The sequence below is a fragment of the Antechinus flavipes genome, chromosome 2, assembly GCF_016432865.1.
Source record: "Antechinus flavipes isolate AdamAnt ecotype Samford, QLD, Australia chromosome 2, AdamAnt_v2, whole genome shotgun sequence".
Classification (NCBI taxonomy): Eukaryota; Metazoa; Chordata; class Mammalia; order Dasyuromorphia; family Dasyuridae; genus Antechinus; species Antechinus flavipes.
Window position 1 is genome coordinate 322406766 of NC_067399.1, and position 12114 is coordinate 322418879.

Consider the following 12114-nt stretch of genomic DNA (forward strand, 5'->3'; position numbering starts at 1 on the left):
AATAAAAATAAGCTTTTTAAAAAAGAAATGGAACCATTAAGAAGCTGCATGGATTATAAAGAACAGGATTATAGAGAACAACTGAGTATTGTTCTGTGTTCATGCCAATGCTAATTAAGTCTTAGTTTTATAATCTTCAAAACAGAAATAATATTTGTAATACCCATTTCATAGAGTGCTTTGATAGCAATACTATATAAATTGCAAAGCACTATTTGTCCACCCTCTTATCTAAACAAATTTTCTACATCTTGAAATTCCTTAATTAAAGAGTAAGGTCCTGAATAACAGTAGTGAAATACCTTAAAACTGTGAGCTTCTCACACAAAGAACAATATTATTTTTATATTTATATTTATATTATGTTATATTTATATTATTTTAGTCAATTTTGGCTATTCTTAAATATAATTTCTTAAATATAATATGTAACATATACTTTAATATAATATCTTAAATATAATTTATTGACATCAACAGATACTTTCCAAAACCCAAACAAACTCTATCAGAAAGTCTATACCCTGGGCAATTAAGATAAACGGCCTCACAGTCTTGTACATTATTTCTCCTTTCCCTCTCAATTTTTTACTCAATGGAATTCAGAAATGTGGCTGCAGATAAAACAAAAACACAAAACTATTCTGATGGAAAAACTAAAAAGGTTTGTCTATTTTTTAATATGCTAGTGATCATAAAAACCCAATCATTATTTATAATGAACACACAAGGTGTAGTAGTTGTTGTTGATTTAATTTTATCATGGCTGGTATTTACTACATTGAAAGGACATGAATCTTAATCATAATGTCTGTATTTCAACATGAATACCATACATTTAAAATTACCTATAGAGAATCATGTGTCTTACTCTGCAACTAGATTCTGGGTGAAGGTTCACTGTTGTCTACTAATGAATACTTGTAAAAAAGGACATAGAATTGCTATTTTTATTTCTCTTCAAACTTATTCTGCAATTCATAATGAAATATTAGATTATCTTGACTTTTCTTCATAGGCCTCTTGAGATGAAACAACACCCACACATACATGTTCTTTGAAACCCCGCAGAGGAATCTAATCACCATTATTTCAACTTGTTCTCTTCCGATTTCATGGAAACCTCAATTCCCATGAATAAAAGGCAAATGATTCACAAAGCTACCTAGCTGGCTGTTAAGTCAGAATTTGTCTCTTCATTTGTTTTTATCTCATTTGCCATTCCTTATTTCCACAAAGAAGAATATTTCCTGCTGCTATGGCAGGTGCACCATTAAATTCTGGTTTGATATTTTGCAATTCTACCACTAAGGCTTTGGGGGAAATGAAATACAAGAAATGTAAATAGCAAAGATTTCCTACCTGTTGCTTGTTGTTAGGTGTGTATGGCAGCAGAGTAGATACATGGAACATAATTTCATAATCTTTGTAAGTTGTATAAAGGGAATGGGTACCAGTTGAATCAGCTGCAAGGGAAAAAAAGATATTTAATAAATGAAATAAATTACTTAGAATAGGAATGATAAATATTTCTCAAAATACTAGTAAATTATAGACTACTATACATACTTTTCATGCTCTATTAATCTACAAAAAAATTCAATCTTTTAACCAATTAGCTATACAACAAGGGTTTCTATACCATGGCAGAACCAAGTTTTTGTGAAAATTTCTAATATTCTTTAGACAGTATATCTTCTACAGCTTTTTTGAAAAAAAATAAATAAATAAATCAAGCTCACGTCCCTTATAAAAAAAAAAAAAAAAAAAAAAAAAAACTGATTGAGTTTCAGAATAAATTTGCCCACAAAACGTCTTGTACCAGAAGTAAAAACCACAAACAAATACAACAGAAAGGCAAATCTATTTCTTTATTGAGCTCTAGTAAGCTGGGTGAAATGTTAAGATTGTAGGAAATCCATACCCTTGGAATGTTAAAATGTGCAATGAGTATTAGTTGATGCTCTTGTGAAACAATCACATTTGTGAAGGTACATCATTTAGTCATCCTCCAAAACCAGATATTGCTTGATCATTTTCCATTGTATTTGTAAAGATACCATCAAGAAAAATGTTATATAATACTATTCTAAAGTTTTGCTCTTGAGCATATAAATAATGATAATTTATGTCTGAGAAAATTATTAAAAATATTGAGGCAAAACACACACATTCAACTAAAAATATGAATTGTGATGCCATTTGGGGAAAAGAAACAATAATAATGCTACTTATACTTTACATATTATTTACTTTACATTTTCCTCTCCCTGGAGGCTTGATTTTTTTTTGCAAATCAGTTACCTATATTGTTACATGTAAATATTCAACATAACTAAATAAGTCAGATACCTATATGAATGTAACTTGAGAGAAACTTTATTATTAAATTTTTTGCTACTAAGAACTGATCAAACACATTTTGAAATTTCAAAATTAAAGTGTCAATTCTGACATATACTTGGGAGTTTTTCAAGCTTCTTTTGACTGAGATTAATTAACCAGAAAAAAAATATATACTTATTTCTCACTGTTATGTTTTATATATCTATCTATTCCTGGCCAAAGATAATAATGAACATGAAAGATAACTTGAAGAAAAAATGTAACTCTTCTTGGCAGTTTTTACCCTTTACAGTATTTGGTACCAATATTATCCTTTACTTCTTTAGTAGCAAACTGTTCTTTTTCTCCTTCTCCTATACTTTCACAAGCATTAAATTTTCCTAATACTTCCCAATAGTTTTCTAAGAACTGAGTTAGGATTATGAAAAGGAACTGTATAGAAGAAAAATATTTACATTTAGCAAATTTTTTTTTAAAAAAATTATGAAACTGTATAATCCTAAATAGTAAACAAAGACCTTATTTATCTTCAGTTGTTTTTTTTAAAAAAGAAAAAAGGTTGATTAAAAAAAAAAATTCATTCGAAACATGTGTCCTGCTAAAGTGTTACTCCAATGTTTCACTATGATGTGGCAGTACTTTCTTAAGTCAGAAAAACTTGTGGGAGAGGACCTGTGAAGAACTAAATATCTCTGCCTTCTCACATCTATATTTGGAGAGTCAAACCACCAGAAAATTGGCCTTTACGGATCAATTTTCTGGTCACAGTGACCGATGAAAACTACCTAATGAGGCATGTAGGAGTGTTGTACTGAAGTAACCACAATGATGAATTCAAACTATGTTTGAAAAAGTACCAAAACCTGAAAACAAGGGTAGAGATGTATTTTATTTCCTGTTGTTTGATAATTCGTTACTCAAAGGTCTGGACACCAACTGATAAGACTGAATTGTCTTGACTTATTTTTGAACATAAAGCGAATAAAGTATTATTCTAGACAATGTTTTGGGGGTTTGGGGGTAAGGTTGTTTCTTGGGTTTTGTTTGTTTCTTTTTGATTTTTTTTTTCCCACAAACTGAGTAAAGGAATTGCATAACAAATAGAATGCTGACTTATCTGCCCAGGAACTTGCCTACCATGCCACAGACACCTCTTTCCTGTGGAAGTTCACTCCAGCCCCAAAAATCATATTGGAAATAACTACTGTCAAAAAGTCTTCAGCTTTTTCTGCATCTATTGAGATGATCATATGGTTTTTGTTTGTTTGGTTATTGATATAGTTAATTATGCTAATAGTTTTCCTAATATTGAACCAGCCCTGCATTCCTGGTATAAATCCTACTTGGTCATAGTGTATTATCCTGGGGATGATTTTCTGTAATCTTTTTGCTAATATTTTATTTAAGATTTTAGCATTAATATTCATTAGGGAGATTGGTCTATAATTTTCTTTCTCTGTTTTCAGCCTACCTGGTTTAGGTATCAGTACCATGTCTGTGTCATAAAAGGAGTTAGGTAGGACTCCTTTGATCCCTATTTTTTCAAATAGTTTATTTAGCATTGGAGTTAATTGTTCTTTAAATGTTTGATAGAATTCACATGTAAATCCATCTGATCCTGGGAATTTTTTCTTAGGGAGTTGATTGATAGTTTGTTCTATTTCTTTTTCTGAGATGGGACTGTTTAGGATATTTACTTCTTCCTCTGTTAGTTTGGACAAGCTATATTTTTGGAGGAATTTTTCTATTTCATTTAAGTTGTCGAATTTATTGGCATAAAGTTGGGCAAAGTAACTCCTAATTATTGCTCTAATTTTCCTCTTCATTAGTGGCAAGTTCTCCCTTTTCATTTTTAAGACTAACAATTTGATTTTCCCCTTTCCTTTTTTTTAATCAGATTTACTAAGGGTTTGCCTAAATGCAGAAAAGGCATTTGATAAAATCCAACATCCATTCCTAATAAAAACACTTGAGAGCATAGGAATAAATGGACTTTTCCTTAAAATAGTCAGGAGCATATATTTAAAACCTTCAGTAAGCATCATATGGGGAAAAACTGGAACCTTTCCCAGTAAGATCTGGAGTGAAGGAAGGTTGCCCACTATCACGATTATTATTCAATATTGTATTAGAAACACTAGCCTCTGCAATAAGAGTCAAGAAAGAGATTAAAGGAATTAGAGTAGGCAATGAGGAAACCAAACTATCACTCGTTGCAGATGATATGATGGTATACCTAGAGAACCCCAGAGATTCTACTAAAAACTATTAGAAATAATTCATAATTTTAGCAAATTACAGGATATAAAGTAAATCCCCATAAATTCTCAGCATTTTTATACATCACCAACAAAATCCAACAGCAAGAGATACAAAGAGAAATTCCATTCAAAATAACTGTTGATAGCATAAAAGATTTGGGAATCTATCTACCAAAGGAAAGTCAGGAATTATATGAGCAAAATTACAAAAAACTTTCCACACAAATAAAGTCAGACTTAAATAATTGGAAAAATATTAAGTGCTCTTGGATAGGCCGAGCGAATATAATAAAGATGACAATACACCCTAAACTAATCTATTTATTTAGTGTCATACCAATCAGACTTCCAAGAAAATATTTTAATGATCTAGAAAAAATAACAACAAAATTCATATGGAACAACAAAAAATCAAGAATCTCAAGGGAAATAATGAAAAAAAAAAATCAAGTGAAGGTGGCCTACCTGTACCTGATTTAAAATTATATTATAAAGCAGCAGTCACCAAAACCATTTGGTATTGGCTAAGAAATTGATTAGTTGATCGGTGGAAAAGGTTAGGTTCACAAGACAGAATAGTCAACTATAGCAATCTAGTGTTTGACAAAGCCAAAAATCCTAACTTTTAGGATAAGAATTCTGATAAAGGTCACTTAACCCTGACTATCTCACAAAAACAAAACAAAACAAAAAAATCTTAGTTATAAAGGATAACTCCCTGGACATATAAAGAAGAGCAAGTAATGGAGAAGGGAGTGGGCAAAGGAATAAAAGCATCAAGTAATTAAATACAAGGATATATACATAGTATAATAGTCTACTTTCTAGTAACAAATTTTAATACATATTTAGTATTGGCTAGTAAAAGGGTTTTTAAAAATTATTTTTAAACAGAGAATTGAGTTGACTGTTATAGCTAATCAATATTTCTTAATGCTTAATTATCAACTGAACACAAATTATTATTTTGTTTCCAAACTTCTACTGTAGATGGAGATGGTAATAAATAAAGGTAAGAGAAATAATCTCATTAATTAGTTAATTAATTAATGTGTTTTTAACAAGCCTACTTGAACAATGACTCATGAGGGAATGGGGTAAGGGGAAGAGAGAAGGATATATAATATCCCATTGGATATTATAGAAAAAGAACATTAGAATTAGTAGTCAACATTCTTGATGCTGATAAATATCTTATAGAGAATTTCTATATTCCTGTCCCCTAAAATTTTATAAAGCCAATTAGGCAGCAAAGGGAAAGAAAAATGTGCTAAAGCTAATTAAGCCTAATATGAGGAAGAAACTAACAGACCAGGAAAATATTAGGGGTTTTTTTTTGGTTGTTGTTGTTACACTCGCCCTGAAGTTTACTTTGGCCAATACTCAGAAATTTGTGGATCCAACCACAGCTTCGTGCCTATTGTACTAGAGATAGCAACCCTAAAATATTTTGAAAACTGATCACATATAATGCAAAAGTCTTTGAGAAACCAACATAATACTTAAGTATTAGTAGAGCTAACCATAACAACAAAAATAAAATAGAAAACAGTTTATTAAATAGAACAAAAAAATTTTGGAAAACAAAACAGTTGGCTAGATTAGAGCAAGAGAACTTGACATAGGGAAATCTACTAGAAAACAATTGTTTCTGTCCAGATTAGAGATGATGGGGGCCTGTGCTGTGAGTGACAGCCATGCCATTTTGAGACGAAAAGGGATATGTATAAAAGATGTTGTAAAAGCAGAAAGGAAAATATTTAACTTACTAGATCTATGAGATAAATACCAAGTCAATACAGGCATTTAGTAAGTGTCCTGTATGGCTAATTATGCTGCTAAAGAAAGGCAAAAGGTCCCTGCCATCAAGAAGCTCACACTCAAATGGGAGAAAACACAGACATTATTTACAAATAAGACACATGCACAGCAGGATAAATGAGAGATAACAATAGAGGAAAGGCATGAGCCTTTCCTAAAATAGGAAACTGAAGAAGACAACATTTTATCTAAGAATCCCAGAAAGTCTGGGTAAAGAAAGACAGAAATCCAATGAATGAAAATACTTGGAATTCAGGTGATGATGGAATGACTTCTGTGAGGCACAGCAAAGAAGCCAGAGGCTTGGGATCATCCTATACATTAGATGGAATAAGAAGTCTTGGAAAAGAAAGGCCAAAGTTATGAGGGGCTTTCAAAGCCAAACAGAGAATTTTACTTGATCCTGAAGTCTCTGAAGTAAATTGACAAGGGAGTTGGCATGGGATTTAGGAAAATATTTCAGAAGCTGACTAGAGAATGGCTTGTAAAGGGAAAACATTTGAGGCAGGGAAAGCAACTAGAAGGCTACTGCAGAAGTCTGTGTGATGTAATAAGGGTCTGGAGCAAGGGATGGTGTGAATGTAGAATGAACAAGATTTGGCAAACATTGCATATGGCTGGGTGGGAGAGAATGAAGAATAAATAATAAAATCTAGTGACTGAGTGAAAACTGAAGAATCAGTTCAAGGTTTCAAGCTTGGATTAATGGGAAGATGATGATAACCTCAACAGTATGAAGTAAGAGAGAAAAAAGTGAAGATTTAGACAAAAAATAAATTCCGTTTTGGTCATGTTAGCATTAGCATTTGAGATGCCAATGGTACTGAGGGCAATCTGAAAGCAGGATTAGAGCTCCTGAGAGATATTAGGCTGAAAATAGAGATCTGAGAAACATCTACACAGCCACGAACCCAGGAGACTGAGGAGAACATCTTATCAGTAGAATTACAGAGAGTCAAAAGAAAAGAGGACCCAACACAGAGTCTTGAGGGATACTTGGCAAGTAGTGAATATGATCATAAAAAGAGACTGAGAAAAAGCAGTCAGGCAAATAGAAAAAACCCAAGATATCACTGTCATGAAAGTTCAAGAAGTGTCATGAAGTTCAAAGAGAAATAAGTAATGTTAGACAATTTCAAACAGAGAGGTAAAGAAGATGAGGAAAGGAGAAAACTCTAAGATTCCTGTAAATTGCAAGTTTTCTGATGAAATTAAGACACTTTTTAAACCATCTATATTGATATAATATGTTCTATATTGAACTATATCTTTTTATCTTATATTCCTTCTTAGATCATGCATCTCATTTGTTTTCTGTAGCATTCTTGAAACATTTGGGAGCACTTATAATAGGCAGCATAATTTCTGGCAAGTGAATAAACAAAGCTTATAAAGCAATTTCACAAACAGCTTATTTCCTATAAGCTGATTTGACAAAGTTTAAGAAATAAAATTTTCAAATAAGGAATCAACAGTTTTACATACTGATGTATATATCATTTTTAATACCAATAATAATACCCTACTAGATAGAAAATGGGTTTTTGAATTTATTCATAATGAAGAAAGTAATAATTTTTCAGAGGCCACTCTGTCCAATAAAAGAACAAAAAGAAAAAGAAACTAAATACTATACTATTGAAAAATCTCTATATGACAGAGCCAAGTAAAATGCAAGATGCATTCCCCCCTCTTCCACCCTTTTCTTTTCTTTTCCTTGGAATACTTCTATCAGTATATCAGAGAAGGAAAAGTGTAATTATAAGAAGTCATAAGAAATACAATTGCAGGGAAGGGAAGGACCAATTCAATAAATTTTTAATTACTAAAATTTCAATACAATTAAATCATGGCTACCTCTAGCAGATATCTGCAGTAGCAGTGTTTATATCCCATAGATTTAGAAAATGCAAAAGAGAATTGTCCTAGAAATGAAAAAGATCCAAGCACCTAGTAGGACATTCTGTACTGAAAAGAAGGTTAATAAATGCCATCTGATGTATAGAATACCAGCCCTAAAATCAGAAGGACCCAAATTCAAATCGGGCCTCAGACATTCAACACTTTCTAGCTGTGTGACCCTGGTTAAGTCACTTAACTCCAATTGCTTCAGCAAAAAATACATAAATAAACAAACAAGCGAATGAATGGATGAATGAGCAAACAAACAAATAATGTCATCTCTAAAGTGAATGAAAAGCTAGTCAGGACCAATGGCAAAGCTCTGGGTTTGGGGTTGTGATAATGTAACATAGCCCAGTAATAGTTTTTCGATGTGAAGGGGCTAGTCTGTGCAATCTTGGATTATATGAAAAGAAACATTGTCAGCAAACAAGTATCTATTACTTTGTTAATAAGTGCCAAGAATTGTCCTAATCAGAGAGGCAAAAAAACATTGTTCTTAATCTTAGATCTTAGAGAAAGGCATTTATAAACACATGAGGTACATATGAAATATGTAAATAGAGTAGATGGAAAATAATTTAAGTGGGAAGATTCTAACAGTAAAAGGAACAAAGGAAAAAACAATAAAGGTGAAATTTGAACTGAGTGTGGCGTCATTAAGAGATAGACTAAGAACATTCATGAGGGTAGGAGATAAGTTTCACATATGAGAAACAATGACTAGGCCATTATAGCTAGCTCTTAAAAGTTTACAGAGGGAAGAGTAAGAAGACAGGAAACTTCAAAAATGGACAAGGTTTAATAAGAATGGCTTAAATGATAAAAACTTTATATTTGATGCTGGAAACAGTAGGAACTACTGGAATTCATTAAATGGGGGTAGAGCAGGGAAGGGTTAGATCAATGCTTTAAGAAAATCACCAAAAAGATGACTGGACAAAGGACTGCGGGGGGAAAGGCTTAAGGCAGGGATATCAACCAGAAGGGTGTTGTGACTGTACAGATAAATGGTGATAAGGGCCTGTACCAGGGTGACAGCTATGTGAAAACAAATAAGGGGCCATAAATAAGAGATGTCACGAACAACAAGATCTGACAATGGATCAAATATACAGAGGTCAGTGCGAGTAGAAAATGACGCCAACTTGGCAAAAAGCCTCCAAAATAGCTTCAATGTTAACAGGAAAGTTGGGAAGAGGGAAAGGTTTGGTGAGCTGTTGATCAAAATCTGTATTTTTGTCACTCTATGTGGTTATCAGACTGAGATAATAATACACATTATATATATTAATATTATCTATATGCATGTATAATGCTATCAATAACATCAATCAATAGTTTTACATCATACATATTTCTCACAAAAAACCAACATTGTAGAATAAGCAGTCAATACAGAATAAGAATACAAATAAGAGTTTAAAATTCAGAATATACTCTAACAAATTAGTCATCACACAAGCTACTAGGAATGAAGATTTCTTACTAGCTATTTTTAAATACTCCTTTTAATAATTCAAGTATAAATTCCATATGAGGCCAAAGACTACAAATAAAATTACAATATCTTGTACCCCCAAAAAATGAAGATGTAATTTTTAAACTTCTATATATACAAATGCTTTTATTAATAGAAAGAGTTATTTTTTCCAAGCAATATGAAATTAACTCATTTTCATGTCATCATGGCAAACACTTTGTCAAAGCACTCCTTTTTTGAGCAAGGTAAAATTCAGTGAAGTTGATTCCTTGACAAAATTTCTTTTAAAAAAGTTTGATCAATTCTTAAACTTTATTGAAAATTAGTTTTCTTGAATTGAAATGAAATTATTTGGGGAATTAGATGGTTATTAAATAGCAGATTTAACTTCTGATTATTTGAGAACATATTATGCTAGATTCCCTGTGTGTATGGCTCCATCCAGAGGCTGCACTCTGTGACTCTGGGGACAATTGGAAGGCTAGTCATTAGGTTCCCATACATGCTTAAATGACAGCTCTATTTCTTTGGATTTTTTTAAAGTAACATTTCAGGTCTGGGATGAAAGGGATAGATAGCAAAATAGTTAGAGGATTGCATACTTTAGGCATACAAGACCTTTGATTAGAAAACTTCTCCAATTTCTTTAGCTGAAAGCAAATTGCAGCTGCAAAATGGGAGGGAAAATAATGTGAAACTTTAACAATAACCCATCCTTGTATTGGTAAGAAATGTAACTCAACAGTAAAGTGCTAACATTCACTATCTAGAAAGAGAATTTAATAAAAAGGAATGAAATCTGACCATCATCATTAGTCTTCCTACCTTATGCTTCAACATAGCTGTCAAAGTGATTTACCTAAATAAATTTATCATAGGTATGACTGGGTAAACTTCATTCAATTAAGACAATTCTGTACTTTTTCCTTCTATGTTAGATATAATATGTCTAAACAGGTTTGTTAAATTCTTAGAGGCAAATCTGGTACATTTTCATGTATTTTGTCAAGAAATTTGTATTTTTTGAAACATATATCACTCACTTCTCCCAAATCTCTCCTCCAGCCCCACAGTATCTAGAATAAAATAGTGTTAGTGCTATAGTGTTCCACAATAAAGCTTCTATCTACCTTTACAATTTTATTTCCTATAAATTCCCTCTATGGGGGATAGAAGAGAGAGAGCCCCTCCCCCTCATGAATTTTCTGTTTGTTTTAAGAATACGTCATATTACCCCAACTACACTTTAACACAAATAATCTATGTCTTAACTGAATTCCTTCCTCATTTCTGCTCCAAAAAATCCCTAGCTTTTCTTCAAAGTACAGCTCAAGTATGTCATCACTTTCCAGTAAAATGTAAATTCTGAGAATAAAGAAATGTCTCATATTTTTATAAGTATTTAAGCTAACGCAATGCCTAAGTCAGAGTAAGCACTTAAATTAAGTTGCTAATTTTCATAGTAAAAAGCATTTTGTCTTTACTGAAACCTCAATGTCTCTCTCTCTCCATTTTGTACAGATGTAGTAGAATGTAAGTTCCTTGAGGATTGGGATGGATTCAATTTTGTCTATGTATTCTATCATATAATATAGGTGGCAATTGTTCGGTGAATTCAATTGAACTTTTCAATTATGTTAAATAATATGAATTGACTGTGTAAGTATATATGGGTATGCATGCAGATACATATATATATCATTTCACTAATTCACTTAGACAATAAGTATTTAGTCTCGTCTTCCCTTATAGTTCTCAATACACTCACTGTCATGAGTGATGATTCTGTACTAATGAAGAAAAACTAAGAAAATATGGTACTAATTAAGATAGGAAAAATGTTAGAACTTATATAGGTAGAAAGACACTTTTAGGTTTATAAGAATTTATTCTGTACTAATGAAGAAAAACTAAGAAAATATGGTAGTAATTTAAGACAGGAAAAATGTTAGAACTTATATAGGTAGAAAGACACTTTTAGGTCTATAAGAATTTATATTTCTTTACCACCTACAAATAGAACACAAATGAGACCTTATATTCATAGTGAAGATGTTAGGCTATTTATATATATATATATATATATAAAAATATATATATATATTTTTTTAAATAGACTCTCTTGCATGTGGTTAGCAAATTGGCAACAGAACCATGGCAACAGGAAATTCTTTCCTGCAGTGGAGTTTATGAATGCTTTTCTGTTTTCATGACTCAAGTCCTTATTTAATTTCCTGTACAGTAAGCCTGTGAGATAACTCTTGACTGCAATGCAGATGGGCTCTTCCAAAGATCCATTCA

The 12114-nt window shown here is 31.8% G+C and overlaps 1 protein-coding gene across 6 annotated transcripts in view; it reads right to left on the minus strand.

Moving 5' to 3' along the window:
* Window positions 1-12114, minus strand: part of SIPA1L1 (signal induced proliferation associated 1 like 1) — a 290775-nt gene that overhangs the window by 86605 nt on the left and 192056 nt on the right. For all 6 annotated transcript variants that reach the window (XM_051977675.1, XM_051977676.1, XM_051977674.1 and 3 more), the window contains one exon: window positions 1363-1466. In XM_051977675.1, the coding sequence (XP_051833635.1) occupies window positions 1363-1466 (104 nt within the window). The remainder of the gene's footprint in view (window positions 1-1362; window positions 1467-12114) is intronic.